Here is a 26,194-nt window from a genome sequence, read left to right as displayed (position 1 = left end):
AGCTCTCATTGCCAAAAGAGTCACTGGGCACCCCTTTTTTTCTCGGCACCCTTTTTACATAGATGTGGACAGAAGATGGTTTGCTTAGCAAACAGAACGGATAGTTTGTCTGTATGGCCATTCCACTGATTGTAAGGGGGAATATTGATTTTTTTTTCTCTCTCTCTTATGCACAGCTCCCTGGCTAAACTGCATATTACTTACCATGAAAAAATTATATAACATGGCTGCTTCCAGTCACAGCTCTGCTGTAGCCTGGGGTTGGGGAATGTGATTTTTACACATGACATTACTTTGGTACAATGGCAGGGAGTATAACCATAAGAGCAATATGGACTTGGGATACAGTTTGTATTGTAGGTTCTACCACACTGCAATTTTGCTTCAGCCTACAGATCACTTTCATGTTTTACATCTGAAAACCACCAGATTTAGTTTCTATCAACAATAGGTTTCTAACTGCTTATTATACTGCTCCTCATAAAGGAGTAGTGTTGTCCGGATCATGAACGATTCGGATCTTTGATCCGAATCTATTTTGTGAGTCAAATCATCTGAATCATCAAAATGAGTGATTCGGATCGCAAAGGGGGCGGGCCAGGAGCGACACACCCCCTCTCAGCAGGCAGCGGGGTCCTGGAAGCAGAGCAGAGATGGATCGCTCTGTTGAAGGGGAGGCAGCCTTGCACAGCCACAGGTAGATGAGAGAGAGGGGACATCGGTGACACTGCCAGATATGTGTAGAGCACACATACTGGCTATAATGTGCTGCTAATTACAGGCTGTCTGTTCCGTAGTTGTGCACAGTGAACACATTGGAAACTTTTGGCACAGCTCAGTAAAGTTACAGGCAGCATGCTGGGCTAGGACAGGGCAGGCACTGTAATTGCTGTGCAATATGATCCTGCACTGCTCTAAACAGCTGCACTTTACTTCTGGGAATGCTTTGGGGAATGGGAGTTGGGAGTATACAGATTAACATATAGGTGAAATATATGTAAAGCATATTTGCTCTCTGCTCGTCCCTCCTCCCTTCTCTGTCCACTCCCTGCCCTCTGTCCATGTTCTCCCCTTCTCTGTGTGTCTACCCCCCTCCCCTTCTCCTGTCCTGCTAGTCATTTCACCCTCGAATGCTTCCCTTGTAAAATGATCCGAGATTTGGATCAGAGATACGGATCTTTTCAATGATCCGATTCGAATCATCCGGATCATTGAAAAGATCCGAACTTCACATCTCTATAAAGGAGCTTGAGTTTTGTCAGGCAAAATGAATCATTGCTCCTGAGGAGAGATACAACCAGAACAGTGTGTATATGCAGGTCTCTCTTGACAAAACAGAACAGAAGTCACTTTTTATTTGAACAACCAATGTAAGAACTCAAACAACAGTGCAATTATCAAAAAGAAAACACTCTGAATGGAAACATTCCATCTTCACAACTGCCACAAGCAAACGGCAAGACGATAAACTGTAAACCAACCTTCATACTCTAGAGCCAGCGTCACAGACAGATGGCACAAACAACTACTTGTTAGCTATGCCTGCTGCATTTCCCTAAAGGACCACTCTGGTGAAAATCATAAAATGTAAAATACTTGTAAACACATACAAATAAATACATTTCTTCCAGTGTAAAATGAGCCATAAATTACTTTTATCCGATGTTGCTGTCACTTACAGTAGGTAGTAGAAATCTGACAGAACCAACAGGTTTTAGACTAGCCCATCTCCTCATAGGGGATTCTCAGGGTTTTGTATAGTTTCAAAGTCACTTGGTGAATGGCAATTGCTCTGTCAAACTGCCAAAAAGAAACTTTGCAGTGAGCAGGAAGGTTGGCCAGCATCTTTGTATAAATCCTTTTAAAGTAATGTCTTTATCAAGAATACAAGTCTTGCTGAGAATCCCCGATGAAGAGATGGACTAATTTAAAACCTGTCAGTTCTGTCAAATTTCTACTACCTACTATAAGTGACAGCAACATAGGAGAAAAGTAATGTATGGCTCATTTTACTCTGAAAGAAGCATACTTCTTATTTGTACTGTATATCTTTACACAAATTTTAAAATTTTTCGCCATAGTGGTCCTTTAACATCAGTGTTCCCATACACGTGAGCACAGTGCCCTGGCTATAGGAAACTCAGGTATGCAGTCACATTGTGATTGGGGAGGGGGGGGGGGGGGGTGGTTTGGACATGCCTATTCAAACTAGGAAGTAGAGCACAGCAGATTTAAGCCTCTTGGGGTAGCTTGTGAGGGCAAGACTGATATAAGCATATGCTAACGTCATATAGTGCAGATTTTTATATATAATATTTTCAGGATTTTTTTTTAAACTTAGGCCATCCATTTTTTTTCCCCATTTAAGCCCTATTTACACTTAACGCATTGCACTGAATTGCATAGCATCCCATTTGCCAAATGGGATGCAATACAACGCAACTCAACGCAGCAAATTAAGTGTAAACAGGGCCTAAAGAATAAATGAAGGCTGAATTTCTGGCAGATGGCTAAATACGCAGTAATATACATGTAAATCTTACATTCCAAAACACAGGAATAACAGGCCTTGCCTAAGCAGCAAAGCCAGGTATCTCCAGAGGAAAGGGCAGCGCAACTTTAATGCCATCACCATTAATTGAATGGCGAGGTACATTTAATGCGGTCACACTGCTGGATTCCTCAAAGAATACATGGATTATCTTGCCTAAACTGCACAAAGCTGATGTGCTGGAGTAAGACTACCTACTGAGATACTGGCATGAACATTAAGGTCTAGCTTCAGGAAAAACTAAATACCGTACTTATGTTTTTGATAATGTACCTAGGGCCACCAATTTTTATATAGGAGCCTTGAAAGTTTCATGGACGTCCCAGGGACAGGGAATTAAGGAGGGGTTGGCCCTAGAGCTGCGCAGCCGCACTCGCGGCTATGCGGACTGCGCAGCCGCGGGCAAAGGATGCGGCCATCTTGGGAGAGGCGAGAGAGCCCGACCCGGGCCGTGGGGTCGGCAGCCGGCCCGGGGGGCTAATAAGCGGGGGGACCCGGCGGATCGGCACGTAGGGCGCGGACGGCGTCCTCCGTGCCTTAACAGATGAGGCAAGTGATTAACTTTTTTTCGCCGTTTCGCCTCGTAAGTCCTTTAAGAGGTTTTGATAGATCTGCCCAGTTATCCTTGTATTAGGATCACAACTTGGCTGCTATCCTACAGAGCATGCCACTTCAAACTGATCTAAATACATATTAGTGCCCCTGGGACTACAGTGTGGTCTGCATTTCCTGTGGGGGCCCTTTTCCATTAAGAAACCCCATCGCAAATGCACTGCAATCCATCTATTTTTCACAACTGCAACTCCGCTGCGATCCATTGGGTGGCAGCAAAGCCGCTCTAGTGCAAAAATGAATCCTAAACAAAAAACAACCCACAAAAAAAAAAATATATAAAAAGACGGCGAGACTGCCATTGGTGAAAAAAATGTGTGGCAAACACATTTCAGTAACGGAAATGTTGGCCACGGATTCCATTATTTTGCTTGTATGTAGCTTATTGCGACCCACAAACGACTGGAAACGGAACGCAAAACACTGATAGTGGAAAGGGGCATTTTCTGTGGTACTGCAGTGGCTGAAGTCTGACAAAGCTTGCTCTGTGCAGTCTGGTGTTATTCATCCACAGGTGATTGTGGCAGTAGGCTAGAGAGGAGGAGACTGCAGACATCACATGACCAGCAGACAAGAGTTGTTTTCTAAACAGAACCAAGACTAATCACAACAGGTGTTGGGGTTTTTCACTCCAAAAACATAACACGCATAATGCTTTTACACAATTAGTGCTTAAAGTAAAGTAGATTATTAAAATATTCTTTCCTTGAAGGTTCACTCTACCTGTGTGAGATGAATAGAATTCCTCTAAGGCTAGGAGCCTTTTAGTTGATGTGTTGTGTGTTGGCGAATAGCTATAATGCTTTATAAGACACTGGTGTGTAGAAATTGCAAAAAAAGAAAAAAAAAACAAAACCAAAAAAACAGCAAAACAAATTACTAGCTCAAACAGCTAAGGAATAAAAATAATAGCAATATATTCTTCAGTTTGCCATCCTGCGATGTCTTAAATCTTAACTTTTAATAAATAGATTTAAAAATGTTAAGCCTGTCATATTAGCCGTGAGGCTATGACACACTTGCTGTTTTTTGTTTTCCATGTGTAATGTATTTAGGATGTCTCCATAGCACTTTTGAACACTCTGGCACTTTGTTATAGTACCCCTGAAGAAGCCCTTATTTTTAACAGGGTGAAACATGTTGGATTGTATGGTGGGGTGATGTTTGTTTAGTTTAGATACAAATTGTAGCAAGGTTACAGAGGCACTAGTAGTGTAAAAAAATGATATATAAAAAAGGTTTAAAACTAGGGAGGCAGCAGGTGGACTTTCCTCCCCAATGTGGACACAAGACAATGTTGAGTTTTCAACACACTAAAAAAGTTTTATTACATACTCCAATTAGTTGCAACTAATTGGAGTATGTAATAAAACTTTTTCAGTGTGTTGAAAACTCGACATTGTCTTGTGTCCACATTGGGGAGGGAAGTCCACTTGCTGCCTCCCTAGTTTTAAAGCTTTTTTATATATATCATTTTTTTACACTACTGGCGCCTCTGTAACCTTGCTACAATTTGTGTCCACCCCTGGTGGAAGGGATTTGGCCCCTTTCTTCTGATCTACAGAGAGCGATTTCTTAATCCTGAGTGGAGACAGGTCTAATCTCCCCACCTGCCTATACAATGGTTACCTGGCAGGTAACCCAGACTTGTGAGTATTACTACAACACTTCACACCTTCATTTTAACCTACCAGTACATACTGCACTATACCGGGCTCTCGGTGTCTCCCTCCCCCATTTAGATAAGATACAGTCTGGGAAAGATAGGTTACCTACAGTGTAAAGCCTCATCTACACGTGTAGATGAGGCTGCTATCCGGCGACTCGATTAGCCGCCGAATCGCCTCTTCCACGTGCCCGCCGCGTCCCCGCTCACCGCGCGTGCGCTGCATTCGATTCCCCGCTCGTCCCTGCCGGCGCCGCTTATCTTCCGCTCGATTCCCTTCCATTGTCCCCTCGCGGGGAGCGATCAGGGAATCGGCGGAAGCAAGATCCGTCCTGTCGGATCTTATCAATCGATAATCAATTGATAAGGAGCATCGCGGCCGCATCTACGCGTGTAGATGCGGCTTAAGGATTTCTATAGCCTCACTCACAGGGCTATGAATTTCTTTCCCCTCGCTCAGTTTCATTATGGGAAAAGTTTATTTAATTTTACAGGCTTAACAATTTTAAAGCTATTTATTAACAGTTACGCTTTAAGACATCTTTGTGGAAAGGGTATAAAACTGTGTATTCAATACACTGTGGCAGCAGAAGACTTGCCACCCATTACACGGACCTGAGCCAACCTCTGGAAGCCCTGATTGCTCTTGCAATACCATGTGACCATGCCGTGACAGCTGTGTACGACATTATAGGTAGAAGACAGCAAATTAATACTGCAACATTTTCTGCTAAATGGACCTAACTGAACTGTTACAAGTTTTGCCCTGCAAATAATCCAGTAACATATTCAAATAAAATCTCTCTAATCTACACATTGCTTTTACATTGGTCCAATAAAATGTGTTAAATACTCTTTTTCTTACATAAATGATCAACATCTATAAGGTGTGCATTTAGATAGAATGTGATAAATAGCAGTAGTAAATCTTAAACATTCACAATAAAAGCGCTGAGTCATTAAGTAAGACGTGGATGCTCAGCTCTTTGGAATGTTTGCACAGGTGATATAGAAAACTTGCAGGCTATAGTTTCACTGTCACCACGCATGCTCCAGCTCTTCCAAGGCACAGTGGGGCAACCTGAAACACAAAGACAGAATATAAAACAATGCTGTTCAGTTTTCTCCTAGAAACGGGAAATTCCAAGATGCAAAACAATGCTCAGCATCATTAAAGTGGACCTGAACTCTTGCACAGGACACAAGGAAATATAGTGAGAAATGCACCCTGTGTGTTTTTAGAGAGAAGAGCCTATTTAATTCCCTCTCATCTTCAAGCAATTGTGTGCCAGCACAGAAATTTGTCAATCCTCGGCAGAAACAGCTAATATGTAAACACACCCTTTATCTGCTTCCATGACAGCAGGAAGTACACACTGCAAATTTATTGCAGGACTTCAGCAAGCTGTAACAAAAATGTCTTTCTTTAACCACCCTGGCGTTCTATTAAGATCGCCAGGGCGGCTGCGGGAGGGTTTTTTTTAAATAAAAAAAAAAACTATTTCATGCAGCCAACTGAAAGTTGGCTGCATGAAAGCCCACTAGAGGGCGCTCCGGAGGCGTTCTTCTGATCGCCTCCGGCGGCCAGAAGTAACACGGAAGGCCGCAGTGAGCGGCCTTCCGTGTTTTGCTTACTTCGTCGCCATGGCGACGAGCGGAGTGACGTCATGGACGTCAGCCGACGTCCTGACGTCAGCCGCCTCCGATCCAGCCCTTAGCGCTGGCCGGAACTATTTGTTCCGGCTGCGCAGGGCTCAGGCGGCTGGGGGGACCCTCTTTCGCAGCTGCTCGCGGCGGATCGCCGCAGAGCGGCGGCGATCAGGCAGCACACGCGGCTGGCAAAGTGCTGGCTGCGTGTGCTGCTTTTTATTTGAAGCAAATCGGCCCAGCAGGGCCTGAGCGGCACCCTCTGGCGGTAATGGACGAGCTGAGCTCGTCCATACCGCTAAGGTTGTTAAGGCCCTGTTTACAGTGGTCAGTTGCAGAATAATTCTGCATGTCAACTCACTGCCCATACAATCCTATGGGCCTGTTCACAGTAACGGATCACGTTATTCTAACTAGCTGCATGCATGCTTTTGTCAGGCGTTATACAATACAATAATATAAACTATAATCGTATGTATAAAATCAAACACTAAGGCCTCCTACAAAAAAATAATGGGAGGAGTCTGGTTATATTAAACCGTCCAACCTTAAAGTGAACCTCCGGACTAAAAATCTACTCAACAGAACTGAAAAGGCTTGGTGTTTCTTGAACAGTTTCACAGCATCATTTTTAGCTGCATTTTTATCTAAGCTCCACCCATCAAAAAAAAAAAAGCCCAGGCTTTTTTCCCCTGATGCTGTGCAAAGCATAATGGGATTTTCTATGTTGTTATTCACATTGCCTAGCAACTGGGAGGGGTGATCAGCACACAGGACAGTTGGAACTGTGTCTCATGCTCCCTGTCACCTCCTTTCAACCAAAAAGATGGCTGCCCTCATGAAATCAAACATTTGCCTGTTCTTTTAAAACAGGGTGGGAAAGAGATTATATTACCTATCTGTTTTAATTAACATAACTAATGTAACTTAATGACAGTATGTTTGTTTAGGTTGGAGTTGGAGTTCCTCTTTAAGTTCTTATAGCGCGTTTCTCAAGCTACTGGTACAAAGAGTGAAAAGTCAGGACAACTCTTAACTTTTAAAATAATTAATTTATGAAATATATAAAAGTTGTCAGAATGATTACAAATCAAATAATACGAATCAAACAATAACCACAAATAATAACCACAAGGTACTTCTCAGTATAAGCTGACTATACACTTCAGAGCAAAGTTGACCACAGATATTAACCAATAAAATCAATCAATCACAATAGGCTGTGCAAACACAAGATGGCAAACATTTCATCTTATTTGCAATTCCAGGAAGGTCACATGTTCAGGGTATTCTATACTAGGTATAGAACCATTGAAGATCCAAGCCCCTAACTTAGTTGGCTTTGATATAATTAAAAATGTATAGTTACCAATAAAATGGAGTAAGGAATTCTTGCCAGGCCTGCACTGCTAACCCGATCTGGGAGTGGCCTCAAGGCTGGTAGAGCGTGAGAGTCTTTTCCGTCTGTCTGTCTGAAAGTATGTCCCTTCTTACAGAGGTTGAGAGTGTGTGTGCCTTCAGAGGAGAGTCTGTTTCTTTTAGAGTGTGTGTGTGTGTCTCGAGTTTCCTCTTATCAATAATCCAACCTCCATGGATTAACTAAAATCCGATTGGAGTTGGTGGGCGTATTCTTTCTAATTAGCTCATTTAACTATCAGCTTTATATAAATCATATGACATTATTTCTGGATGTGTAATTTCCTCCAGCAGGGGGCACACTCGTATTACATATATATTATTAAAAAAAAAAAGAATAACCTCTTGACCTGTTAAAGTGGATCCGAGATGAACTTTTACTCATATTGCATAATTGTGTTCCTTTCCTATAGTTTATAGGGCATTCCTCAAGCCAAATACTTTTTTGTTTTTGTTTTAATACTCTAATTCCCTATAAACTAAATAAACCCCACCCACAGTTTTCAGAGAGACTTGGCAGTAGCAAGGGCTCATGGGAGCTCAGTCTGGGCAGGAGGAGGGGAAGGTATGACTAGCCAGAGATTTCAGAGGCAGAAGGGAGGTTTTTTTCAGTCTGAGTGCTGATGGTGCAGATAAGCCTGCCTCTGTGTAATGTTTACAAACAACATGGCTGCTGTCATTGTATCACAGAAAGAAATTATATTCTATTAAAGCAGTATGCAGACAGATTTGCTGTTTAAACCATCTAAACTGTACATAAGATATATAGACAAGTTACTTGTCATAATTAGTTTTTCATCTCGGATCCGCTTTAATACCATGTCCAACACTATGTTGACAATTCATTAGATTGGAAGAATGATCATAATCCCTTATAATCGCTTAATACCTTAACACATAAAACTGGTCAACAATAAGTTATGGCTCTGTTTGAGAACAACTAATTATGATCCAAAAATGTTATTCAAGTAAATATGGTTCTTAAGTGTCTGGTCACTGAGATAAACTGGGGAAAATGGTTAGAATTGAGCATAAGCTGATATATGATATTTAAATATATATCCCCATATACTATCCACTTAACTATATAAAATCATATGGGATAATGCTTCTTACATTACTATACATGACATGTTATATATATAGAATCTCTAATAATAAGATTTTAACCACCCTGGCGTTCTGATAAGATCGCCAGGGAGGCTGCGGGAGGGTTTTTTTTTAATAAAAAAAAAACTATTTCATGCAGCCAACTGAAAGTTGGCTGCATGAATGCCCACTAGATGGCGCTCCGGAGGCGTTCTTCCGATCGCCTCCGGCGCCCAGAATAAACAAGGAAGGCCGCAATGAGCGGCCTTCCTTGTTTTGCTTAGATCGTCGCCATAGCGACGAGCGGAGTGACGTCATCGACGTCAGCCGACGTCCTGACGTCTGCCGCCTCCGATCCAGCCCTTAGCGCTGGCCGGAACTATTTGTTCCGGCTGCGCAGGGCTCGGGCGGCTGGGGGGACCCTCTTTCGCCGCTGCCCGCGGCGAATCGCCGCAGAGCGGCGGCGATCGGGCAGCACACGCGGCTGGCAAAGTGCCGGCTGCGTGTGCTGCACTTTATTTCATGCAAATCGGCCCAGCAGGGCCTGAGCGGCAGCCTCCGGCGGTGATGGACGAGCTGAGCTCGTCCATACCGCCAGGCTGGTTAAGAAATTCTATATCCGTTCACCTTCTTATTTCAAGCTGCCACTATACAGCCTGCTGCCCTTTGGACTGTAAACAAGGATACTTTGGCTTCAATATTGTCCAATACAAAGTAAACTTTTAAGATTTGCCTTAAGATTAAGAATTATTACTCCAGTAAACATTCTTCAGACAGAGGAAAAGCTTTCTGATTCAGCAGTCTGTCACTAAACCATGTCCTTTGGAATTCACTACTCAGCTTAAATTGACTACACAGGTCTTATATAAAAATAATATAAAAGATCCATTTCTTGCAATCCATATAATAAATCAAACATGCATGCATGCATATATAATATAAATCAGGATACACTTGCTAATATCCATAATAAACCATACAATCCTATAAGGTTATATTCTTAAAGGACATTAATTATGTTTTTATTCAATTAATAAATCTCTATTAATTTCTGATAATTGAAAACCTGACACTTTGTATTAAAGTCTATGGCCAGTCTCCATTGCAGTTCCAAGTCATAACGCGTGCCTTATGCAACTGACCATCGTGACCTTACCGTAATATTGTATACTGTATACTGATACTGTATACTGATCATAACCTACTAAACTTCTCTCTCTCCTCCTCTCTTCTTACCACCCTGCCTCAAGCACGCTCATATACACGCAGGAACTACCGCAACATAGACATGCAATCTGTCTCTGATGCCTTGGCACCTCTCCTCACACAACCATTCACTGACCCTGACTCAGCAGCTGCACACTATCACTGCTCAATCACGCAAGTCATGGATGAAATCGCACCCCTCACCAATGTCCGCCCGCACCGTGTCAGTCGCCAACCCTGGCTGACCAAAGCTACTAAACAGCTAAAGGGGTGCTCTAGGGTAGCTGAACGCCGTTGGAGAAAAACTAATACGAATGAGGATTTCATTACTTACAAAAAAGAGTTGAACAAGTTTAAAACCGCTCTCTCTTCTGCAAAACAATCATACTTCTCCTCCCTCATATCCTCCCACTTGCACAATCCAAAGCGCCTGTTCAGTACTTTCAACTCCCTTCTCCGTCCACCCCCTCCTCCTCCTTCTTCATGCTTATCAGCTGAAGAATTTGCAACATACTTTACAGATAAAATTGCAAAAATCCGTAGTGTGTTTTCCACGCAGACATCAAACTCCATCTCCACTCCTCTTGTTGACTGCTCTCTTTCCAGTTTCTCTCCACTCTCTGAACATTCGCTCTCTTCCCTTATCTCCAAATCCCATCTAACCACCTGTTCTTTGGATCCTATCCCATCACATCTCATTCCACAGCTATCCACATCCCTCATCCCTGCCCTAACATCGCTGTTTAACCTATCCCTCTCCACCGGAATTTTTCCATCCTCACTTAAAGAAAACCTGAACTGAAAATTAAAAGTCAAAATCAACATGCACAAGTCATACTTACCTCCCGTGTACTCTACTTATCAATCTTTTTCCTCTCCTGCGTCCTGTTCGTCCACTGTGATCAATAAAATTATCTGTCCTCCATTTTGAAAATGGCCATTACTCAATAACAGCTTTCTGGTCAGCAAACAGTTAAACTGTAACATCGCCCACTTGAGCCATAGGGAAACCTGGACACATCAGTTCTCCTCTCAGCTGTAACTGACAGCAACTGATATATAACTGACAGCAACTGATATATTTCAGTTCTGACAAAATGTTGTCAGAACTGGAAGGGATTATTGTCAGAAGAAAATGGTGAGCTTGTGAGAGGAACTGATGGCAAGGTAACTATGTTATGTTCATTTGAAGTTACCTCATGTGTTTATTTTAAATAATTTTACTCAGTACAGGTTCTCTTTAAGAGTGCTGTTGTAACACCACTACTTAAAAAACCATCTCTAGACCCCACCGAACTTGCTAACTACCGCCCAGTGTCACTTCTTCCATTTGCATCTAAATTACTTGAACGCCACATCCATGCAGAACTAAGTCAGTATTTATCTGCAAATTCCTTGCTCGATCAGTTCCAATCTGGCTTCCGGCCAAACCACTCCACAGAAACAGCCCTCACCAAAGTAGCTAATGATCCCCTCACAGCTAAATCCAAAGGCTATTATTCCATACTCATCCTTCTAGATCTGTCATCAGCATTCGACACTGTCGACCACACTCTACTCCTACAGATCCTTTCATCTATAGGAATAAAGGACCTCTCTCTCTCCTGGATATCTTCCTACCTCTCTGGAAGGTCTTTCACCGTTTCTTATTCAGATCAGGCCTCCTCTTCACATCCTCTGTCTGTAGGGGTACCTCAAGGCTCTGTCCTCGGTCCCCTCCTCTTCTCCATCTACATGCACGGTCTTGGTAACTTAATCAGCTCATTTGGTTTCCAATACCACCTATATGCAGACGATACACAACTGTACCTCTCGGCCCCAGACCTTAACTCCCTCCTCACCCGGGTTCCCGACTGCCTGTCCGCTATCTCCTCTTTCATGTCCTCTCGTTTCTTAAAACTTAATATGAATAAAACTGAACTAATAGTCTTTCCACCATCCCTGTCCACCCCTTTGCCTGATATTACAATAAATGTTAACAACACGTCTATAACATCAGTTCCCAAAGCACGGTGCTTGGGGGTAATATTTGATTCCTCTCTCTCATTTACTCCTCACATTAACTCCCTAACCAGCTCCTGCCATTTCCAACTGAAAAACATAGCACGTATCCGACCTTTTCTCTCCCATGACACAACCAAAATGTTAGTACATGCTCTTATTATATCTCGATTGGACTATTGCAATCTATTGCTTGGTGGACTTCCAACTAACCGACTAACACCGCTCAATTCTGTACTGAACTCTGCTGCTCGACTCATTCATCTCTCCTCTCGCTCTTGCTCTGCTGACCCTCTCTGTCAAGCTCTTCACTGGCTACCAATTAATGAGAGGATTCAGTTCAAACTCTTAACCATAACCTACAAAGCTCTCCACAATCTCTCTCCCCTGTACATCTCCTCACTAGTCTCCAGATACCAACCCAACCGCAATCTCAGATCTGCACACGAGCTTCTTCTATCCTCTTCTACAATTACCTCCTCACATTCACGTGTACAAGACTTCTCACGTGCCTCACCCCTCCTCTGGAATGCCCTTCCACAACACATCCGCCACTCTTCCACCTTCGAAATCTTTAAACGCTCCCTCAAAACCCACCTTTTCCGACAAGCATATTCTCTAGCTTAGGCCATGCACCCACTAAATAACCTAATTACGCACTGCCTGTACATATACTGTATACTTCCCCCACCTCTTGTTTCCACCCCATTCCTTTAGATTGTAAGCTCGCAAGGGCAGGGCTCTCACCCTTTTGTGTCATGGACTGTTATTAATTCAATTGCTTGCACACTGTTAGACATTTATACATTTTAGTCATCATGTTAAATCAAGTTGTAATCAGCAGTGCTGTATCTTGTATCAGTGTTCATATTTGATGTATATCATTGTCTGTATCATTATGTATCCCTTGTTTGTTTTCTTACATTGTACAGCGCCACGGAATATGTTGGCGCTTTATAAATAAATAAATAAATAAATAATAATAATAATAATAATAATAATAATACTGTTGCTTATCTTTTAGAGCAGAAAGAAAGTTCTGAGTTTAGGTCCGCTTTAATCGATCAAATTTACTTTATACGTTTTAATACAAATCAAACAAAAATACATAAAAAAACAGGGCTCTCTTGAACAATAAAATCAGTAAGAAGGCTTAATATTTTTTTTTTAAACTTGCGTTTAGCAAATCTATGCAGTTACACAACATGTTTCGGTGTGACCCCCTTCATCAGGTGTACGCTTGATCAATATACTATAAACATTAATAAAGAATGTCTGCTCTTTTTACTGATCAAGCATGAATGTTAATGAAAGGATAATGGCGTTCACATCGCATTGTGCTACATCAATTGGTATTAAATTAGGCATGCTAAATGAGATGGGTGGGGCACATGCTACCACTCTCCCAATGGTCACAACGGACTACTGCTGGAGCCACTGCTAGCCCACGAGTGCACACTAATGCTATGCACTTAACCAAGGGGTGGTAAGCAGGGACCTCACGGACACCAGCGATGTGAAACTTCAGCCTATGCGCACATGGCTTTGACGGCAGTCTGAGACACAAGGATTGGATTGTACTGCATGGAATCCATGTCTGCTGGCTGGATGAGAGCCTCTATGAGGCACAACTCTGTTGGAGACTGTGTTTAAGGATAGTGCTTTAGTGAATATGTGGCCATTGAACTGAGAAAGTTTGCTTAGATCTGCATGCTGCGAACTTCATGCTGCTGCTTTCATATGGATTACGCTGTGCTTCTTACTGGCAGCTATAGGGCCTGCACTAACGCTACAAACGGTCGCCTTGAAGAGAACCTGAACTGAAAATGAAAAGTCAAAATTCAAAAGTCAATAAAATAGGGAAACCTAGACATTACCTTGCACATTCTATTGTAACTGACAGCAGCTGATATATAACTGACAGCAACTGATATATTTCAGTTCTGACAAAATCTTTTCAGAACTGGAAGGGATCACTGAGAGGAACGGACGGTGAGGTAAGTATGTAATAATCATTTGCAGCTACATCATGTGTGTATTTTAAATATTTTTACTCAGTTCAGGTTCCCTTTAAATTCTCCCCTGCCTATTCATTACAGCTGTTTATGCATTACAGAATTGCAACCTGCTACTTGGGGTTGTGAGAGTTGAGAGACTGCAAGTTGTATGCTTATAGATGTGAAGCCGGCTATAAGTTACCATCTTGCGGGAGGGTGGTTGCATCATTTTTAAATATTTCTCCAGTGACTGGTTTACATTGTGGTCATTTCTCTAATAAAGGCAAAAGTGATTTGAAGCAGGACCTGGAATCATGCTTTAATTTTGGATTTTTCTACACCACCAGTTCTATGCTTCCCACTTGGTGGGGTTTCACTTCAATCAAAATAGCCTGTGTGTTCCAGGACTCTGTGTATTTTTAATTTTAATGCTCAATGAGATGCAAATAACGCTGATTTGATGCAAATTTGTGTGCCAATTTCATGCACATATATGCAGCTTGTAATGTACATAAAATTACCATAACATTCGCATTAACTCTGATTTGCATCTCACTAACCATATACAGTAGTTATATTTATAGAGATATTTTATCACTTTTTTTGATCAGGGAGACTAGGATTGTCAACCAGATTTAGACACCGATTGTCAACCAGATCTGGTAAACGTCACATGGCGTATGCCTACCTTAAAGTGAACCTCCGGACTAAAAATCGACTCAGCATCACTGAAAAGGCTTGGTGTTTCTTTAACAGTTTCACAGCATCAGAACTTTGTTTCTCTTATACAAGCCTCATTTTTAGCTGCACAGAAGAAAACTGCCCGGGCTTTTTTTCCCTGATGCTGTGCAAAGCATGATGGGATTTCTGATTTTGTTGTTCTCGTTCTGCTGTTTTGGTGCAATTTTCTTTTTTTTACATTTTGAATTTGACATTTGAAGCCTAGTGTGTGCAGCTGATAGGGGTGATCAGGACACAGGACAGCTGGAACTGTGTCTCCTGCTCCTTGTCACCTCCTTTCAACCAAAAAGATGGCTGCCCCCATGACAAAGATGGCAGCCCCCATGAATCACAAACATTTGCCTGTTCTTTTAAAACAGGGTGGGTAAGAGATTATATTTCCTATCTATTCTAATTAACATAACTAATGTAACTTATTAACAGTATGTTTGTTTAGGCTGAAGTTCCCCTTTAAGAGCTGCATCTCCTTTAAGGTACATTTCCACTAGATGCATGTGATTTGCATGTAATTTATATATAATATAGATCTCTAGCACGCTATAAAATGCAGTTGCCTGGGTACTTGGCACAAATACATTTGAGAAACAAGCAACCCATTCATGAAAACTGGTGACAAGGTTCAGAAAATGAGAGACATTACTTCAGAGTAGCCAGAGTCTTTAGTTTTGCTATTGGAACCCTAAGGCCCCGTTCAAATCACAAACGCGGACGGGCACGCACGCGGAACGCAACGCGTACGAACGCTCGCCATCCGTGTTTGTGTGCGTTGCGTGGCTGATCCCATCACTGAAAAGTGAATGGGACAGCCACGCGTTTTTACAAAAAATCCGTGCAGCATGCGTTCCCACACAGGTCCGGAACGCATGCAGTGTGAACATCAGACATTGCACTCTATGCGTGTCGGCCACCTGCACGCGTTTCCAAAACGCGGCTCGAAACGCGTGCAGTGTGAACGGGGCTTAACTGGTTTACGCAAGGCTCCTCTTTTGCTCCAGTGTTCTGTGCAATTTTCCTTGACATCTAGGCCCCCACTATGTGGCAGGTTTCTTTTTTCTTTTCATTTAGTGTAGTGTGTTTAGTGTGTATACTGTGACCATCTCTTTATAAGCAGACCATACTGCATATAAGGGACAACTGAAGTGGCCAATAAACTGATCTTTAGTTGCTAAGAATAATTTTACAAGATTATCAAACAAAGTGTTTTTCAGCTTTGTGGACATGGCAAGGCTGATTTTTCTTCAGATGTTGAGAGTATGCCAGCAGCTACTCAATTATGTAGGTCCTTCATTATCATTTAATTAACATGCACTGTAAATAGTGTGTTTTTCTGCATTCGAACCAGAAAAATGTTCAGAAAACAGTTTGTTAAAAACAAACCGGCACACTGCAAGTGGAAATGGGATCTTAGGGCTGGACCCACCGACTAGTCATCATGATGTGTTTGCGATTTGGCTAACACTTCCCAAGCATTTTTTTTTTAAATAAGTATTTATTCGGTCATCAATAAAACCATGTCAACAGTAACAGCAGTATAATGCATTATGCACAATAACTCCACAAAATTATATCAATAGTTTGTGCATTTTGAATTGCAAATACAGTCATGGATATTTGGACCCACTTTTGGCTACATTGAAGGATACCCGAACTGACATGTGACATGATGAGATAGACGTGTATGTACAGTGCCTAGCACACATAACTATGCTGTGTTCCTTTTTTTCTTTCTCTGCCTGAAAGAGTTAAATATCAGGTATGCAAGTGGCTGACTCAGTCCTGACTCAGACAGGAAGTGACTACAATGTTACCCTCACTGATAAGAAATTCCCCCTTTTTACCTCTTTCCTGCTCTCAGAAGCCATTTTCTGCTAGGAAAGTGTTTTATAGTTGGGATTTCTTATCAGTGAGGGTCACACTGTAGTCACTTCCTGTCTGAGTCAGGACTGAGTCAGCCACTTGCATACCTGATATTTAACTCTTTCAGGCAGAGAAAGAAAAAAAGGAACACAGCATAGCTATTTGTGTGCTAGGCACTGTACATACACGTCTATCTCATCATGTCACATGTCAGTTCGGGTATCCTTTAAGGTGTGTAGGTAGCAATTATCATAGGAGAGGAAAAGAAAGACAGCGGAATTAAAGTAAAGAAGAGGTGTATATCATACAAGAAAAGAGTAGTTTTTGGGCCTCGGGTTCAGTGAATCCACCAAATTAGATATTCTTTGTGGGATTAAGAGTATCGAGTCTGGTTGGAATGTGAAGTTTGGGCTTTTACCTAGCAAGTGAAGGTGCTAGAAGTTCATCTAGTGTGGTTTGATCTGTGAATGAATCACAGCAGGCCCAGGTCTCGAGGTATTTTTCAAATCTGTTCTGCGAGGAGTGAACTAATTCTTCCATTTGCTTTATACGATTCCAAGGGATTTCTGTAGCGATTTTGAAAATGAATACATAATAAATATATACTTTTACTGACCTGGCTCCATTCATTTGTCTGTGGATCATATGCTTCCACATTATTAAGGTAGCTTTGTCCATCGTATCCACCAACAGCATAGAGTTTGTCACCCAGGAGACAGACTCCGACTGCATCTCTGCTAATGCTCATCGAGGCCACTGAGGTCCACATGTCCGTTTTGGGATCATATCTGCAAAGTGATATGGCACATGACTTATAGAAGCAGTAATCATGCAAGAAAAGAGCAGTTCTAGCCTTGTTTATGATGTTTAATCTCCACCTCTACATTATTAGAACTAAGTATCAGCAATTGTTGTGACATAACCTATACACCACCCAAACTGATGTGTTCAAATGTTCTTTTCTGGAAGTTGATAATTCATTCTTAGCCCTTGAAAAGGTATAGATAACAACTTCGCACCCAAGGATGGAGTGTAAAAAATGCTTTGTCATATGGGAGACATTTTAATTCCTGCCTTTACCTCATCTGGGATTCTGCCAGTTATGGTCTCTGACAGGACAATTTAGGATAACCTACCATCTCATTAGTGTATAAAAAGTTACAGCGTATCTGGAATTTGGATGCCTTTTTAAAGCACACTTGAACCGGCATAGAACACATATTGTGGTATTTATACTTGCGTACGGACACCTTGGCCCATATGCAATTCACTTTTTCACCCGTTTCCTAGGTGATATTTTTAACCCTTGGAACGAAAATACCTTTTAAACTGCCAGCAAGCAAGAAAATACTCAATGATTTTGACGGTAATTTTTCACCAACTTTTGATATTTTTTGAACTGTAGAATGCTGAAAAGTTATTTTAAACAGATGATGAAAAATGCATCTCCCAGGAGAAAAATTGGGTAAAAAAAGTGAATTCGATATGGGTCCTCTAGAGAAGTGTCTTTATCTACCTGCCTTCTCAGAATAGTTTAAAAAGTAGAATTTAACAATAAAAAGCTTTATTAACCACTTCATGCCATAGGCTGGAAGGTTTAATCTCGCGGCAGCGTACACGTGCGCTCTCGTAGCACATTTAAAAACACCCTCTTTGCAGGAAGTGGTTAAGGCTTCTTGCACACTGCAAGCGATTCCGATTCAGATTCCGCTTTTTAATCAGTTTTTACCTCCGATTCAGATTCCGATTTGCAGTGTGCAAGGAGCAAACTGCAAATCGGAATCGGAAGTAAAAACAGATTAAAAAGCAGAATCTGAATCGCTTGCAGTGTGCAAGAGGCCTAAAATAGTTTTTTTTTCCCCATCTCTAGCTGCCATTTCTCATCGGTATACGTTCACCTTTTCTTATTTCTTAACCACCTGAGGACCGCGGTGTTAAACCCCCCTAGTGACCAGGCCATTTTTTCCTAATTGGGTCACTGCAGCTTTAAGGTCTCGGTGCAGGGCCGCACAACTCAGCACACAAGTAATTCTCTCCCCCCTTTTCTCCCCACCAACAGAGCTTTCCGTTGGTGGGGTCATATCGCCCCCAGGATTGTTTATTTATTATAAAGATTTATTTAATTTTTTTAATTAAATTTGTCTTTTTTTATTAATTTAATAAAGCTCCCACCCTCCCCCCTGTCATCCTATCACAGCGTATTGCTTCTGTGACCCCCAGGGGGACAGCCGTGTCACATGGCTGTCCCCAGTACAGTCATGTGTACTGTAGATCGCAGCGCTGTACAATGTTAATACAAATACAATGTTAATACAAATAAATAATAAAAGCGCTCGCTCCACATGTGAATATCAGCAGTCAATAATTTAACTAGCTGAGATGACAGTCAATATTCAATGATTACATTTGCCAGGTGCTGCAATTAAGTCTCTGGGTTATGACCAGCGATATAGGAACGTTATTGATTGTAATTGCGCTCTCAGCATAACAGTTCATTTATCCACCTCTCCCACCTCTGGGAGCTGCCATTTCATTAGATGCAATGATCAGGAATGCCCTGCATTAGGACCTAACCAGACACGGACCAGTCCTGCACCTACCAAGGAGGGGAACAAGTGAGCTCGTAAGGCGACGGGGGGCCATATACCCCGGAGGCGCAGTCTGGTCTTGTTTAGACCGCAACATCTGGTGAGTAAATCCATGAAGGGGGGGGGGGGGGGGGGAGAGGTGGATAAATGAACTGTTATGCTGAGAGCGCAATTACAATCAATAACGTACAATGTTAATAGACAGCGGTTTCACCATCTAACAGTGTCCGAGCACCGGAAGACTGGTGCCGAGCGGAGCTCCATCATTCATGCAGACATGCGTGAGCGATCTCCTGCAATCTCCGCCCGCAGCCATTCACGCCAATCAGCATGGAGTGGCCCTGGGGCTGCCGCGTTGCTCACGCCAAGCGGCGTGGAGTAGTCGCTAAGTAGTTAAAATATTGACCCTTTGTTCCAGCAGTGGCTGGATAGGTAAAGGCTCTGCCTCTGACACTGGAGACCAGGGTTCGAATTTCCGCTCTTCCTGTTCAGTTAGCCAACACCTATTTAGTAAGGAGACTTTGGGCAAAACAAACTCCCTAACACTGCTACTGTCTACTGAGTGCCCTCTGTTGGCTGCAGCTCTGGTGCTTTGAGTCAGCTGGGAGAAAAATGCAATATAAAGGTTTTGTGTCTTGTCTTGTTCTAAATAGGTTGGAGGTCAGGTCAAAAAAATTGCCCGCTTTACCTATTCACCTGGGAAGGGATAAGAATCTAGGTGTCCCCTTAACAAAGAGTGCTATCAGATTCCACCATAGGCCCAAACAGAACCTATTGTCACATTTACCCTCCCTAGCGTTCAATTTCCCCAGGATTTCTATGCAAAAAGTTATAAAATGTATTTTTAAAACTTTTTTTTCCTGTAACTTGCCAAAATGTGTCAAGCAAGGGTCTAGTATACAGTGCAGGAGAGTATTGATGTGTATACACGTTTATACTGTTCACAGTATGTTTTTATGGACGGATAGATCAGTCAATACCGCTAGGGAGGTTAATGAGATTTTTAGCCCCATCTCCCTGAGCACAAGGTTGGGATGAAGTTGAAATTTCTGGAGTTCTGACCGTTTACTTTGATGCTACATTGGTTCTTCCAGTACCGACTAGTCTGAGCACCCAGGAACTATTTGGGCCATGGTGTGTATTATCTCCTCCACTTATACAAGGTTGGGATAAGCCACTTGACATGAGCATGCAGACCTTGCAGCAAAGTGGAAGGACTCTGTATCTCTCCCACAGATCCCCCCAAGTTATGGACTATGCAGGCTGGTATTGTTCAGATGCCGGAGCACCACACTGTCCTATTTGGTTGTCCTGCCTAAACCAACTGGCAGGAGGAGAAAGGTGTGATCAGGCTTGGAAGAGGAAATGTCTTATCACCTGGGTAAAGCCAGGGATAAGTTTTGTGCTCACCTGCCCTCAATTCTGGCATTAAAGAAGAATTAAACTTCATCCCTATCAGTAGCCGATACCCCCTTCCCACAAGAAATCTTTACCTTTTCTCAAATAGATCATTAGAGACATCTGTATGCTAAAATTGTGGTGAAACCCCTCCCACAGTGTGATGTCAGGGCCATGGCTCTGACAGTTTGCTGTCTGTGAACCTTGCTACATTGTGGGTAAGAACATCTGTTTACAAGCATTTCCCTCTGTGCATAGAACGCTCAGTAAACCAACATTCCGCAGAGGTCACCTGACAGGACTAAAGATGTAACCACCTGTGGCATGTTTTCAGAATGTAAATTGGGGTGAGGAAAGTGTTTACAATGGGCAAAAATTGGGTAAAAATGTAGCCATACACTGGTCGATTTGCCATCAGATTCGACCAACAGATAGATCCCTCTCTGATCGAATCTGATCAGAGAGGGATCGTATGGCTACCTTTACTGCAAACAGATTGTCAACCGATTTCAGCCTGAAACCGTTCACAATCTGTTGTGGTGGTGCTGCTGCTGCCCCCCCCCCCCCATACATTACCTGCTCCGCCGGTGCGACTCCAGTCCCCCGGTCACCGCTGCTCTGTCTGCTCTCTAGGTCCGGCATGCCTCACTTCTTCTAGCCCGGCAGGAAGTTTAAACAGTAGAGGGCGCTCTACTGTTTAAACTTCCTGCCGGGCTAGAAGAAGTGAGGCATGCCGGACCTGGAGACCAGAGCGCAGACAGAGCAGCGGTGACCGGGGGACTGGAGTTGCGCCGGCGGAGCAGGTAATGTATGCGGGCTCTATTGCGTCGGTCGTCGGGCACTCGAACGCCGCTAGCGACGCGCTCCCTACCCGCGGGCAATCGACGGTAATTTTCCGCACGGAGCGATCGACGGGATCGGACGAAATGGATCGAAATTCGGCGTGCTGCGGGAACGATTGGCAGCAGATTCGATCCCAGTGATCGAATCTGCTGTCGAAACGGCGGCAAATCGGGCCAGTGTATGGCCAGCTTTAGTGATAACTGTAAAATATAAGCAATTGTATATATTACAGCACTTTATTTTCACAACAGTTTCCCCTTAAATGTTTCCCACATTTAAATCCACTAACTGAATCAAATGGAAAGACAATATATTTCCTGCAGGGCTGCATCAATATACACAACGCAACGTTAATTGAATAATGATTTACAAATCACATGACTTAAACCACAGCATGTAATACTGGCGAGGTATGGAACTGATTTGGGCCCCAATTTTTTCTGTACAGGTCTCCTTTAAATGTTTCTGTAATTGATAAAAAGTGCTGATAAATTGCAATGCTGGATTGCTGTTGTGTTAACTTCCTATTAACAAATTCCTATGAATACGGTACATGGTTTCCAGATAGGCTGGAATCAGACCATTTACATTAAAAAGAAAGTTCATTGTTATCAAATTTGCCAGAGTGTTTCTCCACCAGAGTTGATGGAATGTTACCTTTCCACACAGTCTGAGAGGCGAGATGTTAAGTTAGACGCTGGAGCGTCATGTCCGCCAATCGCGTACAGGAAACCATTCCATGTGGTGACACCGACTCCGCCCCTTCTCTTTGACATCTGTGAGCAGAGGGTCCACTTGTTGGTGTGGGGATCAAAGCATTCTACAGACTTGAGGCAGGAACTTCCATCCCGGCCACCCACTGCATAAAGCCTGGAAGACAGTCAAATCAACATGTGCCAATTGACTTGGTGGATCTTGCTACTAGGCAGATAGCCAAACATTTGCATACAACAAGAGCAGAAAAATAGATATAAGCAACTTCATTTGAAATGAATAACTTTACTAAGTATGTTACTGAATATTTTAATTAGTATCCTTTGTCACAGATTAATTTTACTTTGCAATAAAGACATACATTTTACATCTTTTATGATACAATTAATTCCGTAGACCTTTCAATGAGCAGCGCGCTCAAGATGGCAGCCTCTCCTTTTACCTGCTCCACACCTTGTCTCGGCTCTGGGAAGCATTAATCACATATATGCACAGAAGGAACAAAAATACTTACAGATTCTGCACCATGAACTCTCTGGCTACAACTGGAACCTTCTGGGAAACGTGGAAGTTTATGGATGGCTAAGTTACAAGCTGGATTGTACTCACCATGAAAGTCATGTGTAGCTGACCTTGGTTTTGGAGTCCTGCATGGGATTGGGAAGCTGATAATCCACACAAACAAACAAACAAAAGCCTTCTCTACTCCTACAAGGACACACAATGGAATAGGTTTTCTCCACCTGGATACTCATGAGGTCCACAGCTTCAAACAAGCAAACACATCAAAAAGCATGTCCATGCAACACAGCAAGCAGATCTCCTACCTTCCCAAGTCCTCTTCCCAAGGTAAGGGAATTCATCCTCCTTCCTCGAACAGCAGTAATATCCTTCAGCTGGCAATCCGTTTTTGCAGACTGTACAAATACTTGAAATGCATTCAGAGGCTGAAATTATATTGACTCCATTGCCTTTCTAAGTAAACCTTAGTAGGCCCCATGCTTCTGCATATCAATGGACTTTTCACACATCTTGTAGCAGATTCTGAAGGCCAGCATTTGCTTTTGTATACCCCCCACTGATAAACAACAACAATCAAAGGAAGAGCTTACTTAACCCATTCCTTCACAAAGAGCAATGTTAATCTATACAGCCAGCTTCTTACTATCTCTCAGGCCATTGAGAGCTGCATCTCACATTGGAAAAAAACAAGCTAATTTGCTGGAATCTCTAGGGATTTTAAATAAAACGCACAGAGGTAAAAAAGGCGGCCAGGCCCATAAAAAGTGCCACACTCAGTCTCAGTCCAACTTCAGGGACCCAGGTCCATTCAAGGAAAAGAACTTTCCAGCGATCTCCAGTGAGGTTTACTGGAAATCAGAGGCTGAAAGTAGCAGAAGTTACCATGTCCCTAGTCAGAGATGCAGTAACACCCCAGCAGTGAACCCAGTCGCCATTGCTAAACCCCATGCAGTCACCGCATTGCTCTGCAATGCCCGCTCTATAAACAATAAGACAGCCATTATTGCGGACCTTATTCAGACATGCGATTTTTCATGCATCACTGAAACCTGGATTGATGCCAATGCGGGCCCCACACTGGAAGCAACCATCCCATACAATTACTCAGTCCTAAGTGAGGGAAGACTAGACCGCAGAGGAGGGGGTGTAGCAATTTGTGGCAAAACAACTCTGCAGCTCAGGGCCCTGAATGTTGGCTCAACAAAGTCCTTTGAATGTATAGGTGCCCAGATCTCAGCTGGTAAAGGCTTCAAAATTTTAGTGGTTTATCGTTCCCCCGGAGATGCTGACCCTTTCCTACAGGAATTTCCAGAACTTCTGGCCATGCTAACTCTGTCTTATCCGAGATGGATCATCCTTGGTGACTTCAATGTCCGGGCTGATAACACTCAATCACAAGATGCAAATGAACTAATAAATCTCATGGGTGGACTAGGCTTCACACAAGTTGTAAAATCAGCTACCCACAGAGGAGGGCATACGCTAGACTTACTGTTCCACCTTGGAATGGACATTAGTAACATAACAGTAACCCCAGTGGTGTGGTCAGACCATCACATAATACAGTTTACTATTGAACATCACCCTATCAAGCAGCTCCCTAAAGAAACAATCAAAACCCGTCCCCTGAGTAAATTAACACCGGAGAGGATAACTGCCAACCTGGATTTTACAAATCTGCTCCACAGCCAAATGGACCCAAACACTCTAGTAACCCAGTACAACACCACGATATATGAAACACTTGACAGTATTGCCCCATGGCGCACCAAATCAGCAACCAAAAAGCAGAAAGCTAATTGGTTTGACAAAACCATCATGGATCTAAAAAAGAAAGGGCGCAGACTAGAAAGACAGTGGCGTAAATCAGGGACTGAGGAGCACAAATCTAGCCTAGTTCAACACCTCAGACAATACCAACAAGCAATAACCAAGAAAAAATCAGACTTTATCTTGCACAAAATATCTACAGCCAACAACAGAGCTGCTCAACTCTTCCACACAGTGGAATCACTCTGCAATCCTTCCTGCCTAAAAGCCCCAACCACATACTCCAGGGAAAGGTGTGAAGAATTCTCTGCCTTCTTCACAAACAAGGTGTCTACCATCCGTGCCAGCATTACACCAACTACATCAATTGACCACTGGACGTTGCATATGCCTACTACCGTACCTCCATGGCAAGTCTTTGACACTCTGAGTGTAGAAGATTTTGGAATTCTCATTCAAAGTCTCCGCCCCACTACCTGCGACCTGGATCCTGGCCCAACTGGATCCTTAATGCAGTGCCCAGAGCTGATCAGGCCAGCACTTCACAAAATCACTCAGTGCTCCTTGCAAAGTGGTCTTTTCCCAGAAGAACTAAAGAAAGCAATCATAAAACCCCTCCTGAAGAAACCATCACTAGATCCTGATTCTGTAACCAACTACAGACCTGTGGCGAACTTACCATTCCTATCAAAAGTTATCGAGAAAGTAGTCGCCAACCAGCTGGAAGCCAGGCTTACAGATAACAACATCTTTGATACTTTTCAGTCAGGATTCAGGAAAAGGCACAGCACTGAAACAGCATTAGTCCGAGTAATGAATGATCTACTTACTGCAAGGGACAAGGGGGATTGCTCAATTCTGATTCTTCTTGACTTGTCTGCAGCATTTGATACTGTGGATCATGAAATTCTTATCCAGCGACTGAAGAATTACTGTGGCCTAAGGGGTACTGTTCTTAGATGGTTTCAGACCTTCCTATCTGGCAGGACACAGCAAGTATGTCTGGGCACACACTACTCTAATCCAGTGCCACTTGCCTATGGAGTTCCACAGGGTTCTGTACTATCACCATTACTCTTTGCAGCCTATATGCTCCCACTGGGCAAAATAATCCAAAACTATGGCCTAGGATACCATTGTTATGCAGATGACACACAACTGTATCTGTCCTTCAAGCCTGGCACCCAAGACCCATCAGCATCTATAAATGCGTGTCTAGTGGATTTACAAAATTGGATGAACACCAGCTGGCTAAGGCTGAACTCTGACAAAACAGAGGTGTTGGTGGTAGGTGGTCCACACATGATGGATAAAGTTCAAAACGCTCACCACCTCAAACTAGCAATTGGGGGAGATACTGTACAGTATAAAGACTCTGTGCGAAACCTTGGGGTGATCCTGGATGGAAATCTAAAACTCAGACAGCAGGTATCAGCTGTCGTCAAGTCTTCCTTCTTCCATCTAAGAAATATAGCGAAAATCAAACACCTTATCCCAGCTGAAGACCTACCTGCTCTGGTTCACGCATTTGTATCCTCCCGCCTAGACTACTGCAACGCCCTGTTCATCGGATCTA

The 26,194-nt window shown here is 42.9% G+C and overlaps 1 protein-coding gene across 2 annotated transcripts in view; it reads right to left on the bottom strand.

Moving 5' to 3' along the window:
* Nucleotides 1–4,649: 4,649 nt before the first annotated feature.
* KLHL5 (kelch like family member 5) overlaps nucleotides 4,650–26,194 on the bottom strand; it is a 150,397-nt gene continuing 128,852 nt past the window's right edge. For both annotated transcript variants that reach the window (XM_068278459.1, XM_068278458.1), the window contains exons 9-11: nucleotides 22,270–22,482; nucleotides 17,400–17,571; nucleotides 4,650–5,910 (exon numbers count right to left, since the gene is read on the bottom strand). In XM_068278459.1, coding sequence (XP_068134560.1) covers nucleotides 5,854–5,910; nucleotides 17,400–17,571; nucleotides 22,270–22,482 — 442 coding nt within the window. In that variant the 3' untranslated portion in view covers nucleotides 4,650–5,853. The remainder of the gene's footprint in view (nucleotides 5,911–17,399; nucleotides 17,572–22,269; nucleotides 22,483–26,194) is intronic.

Source organism: Hyperolius riggenbachi, chromosome 1 (genome assembly GCF_040937935.1).
Source record: "Hyperolius riggenbachi isolate aHypRig1 chromosome 1, aHypRig1.pri, whole genome shotgun sequence".
NCBI classification, from domain to species: domain Eukaryota; kingdom Metazoa; phylum Chordata; class Amphibia; order Anura; family Hyperoliidae; genus Hyperolius; species Hyperolius riggenbachi.
This window is presented reverse-complemented; position numbering and strand designations above follow the sequence as displayed.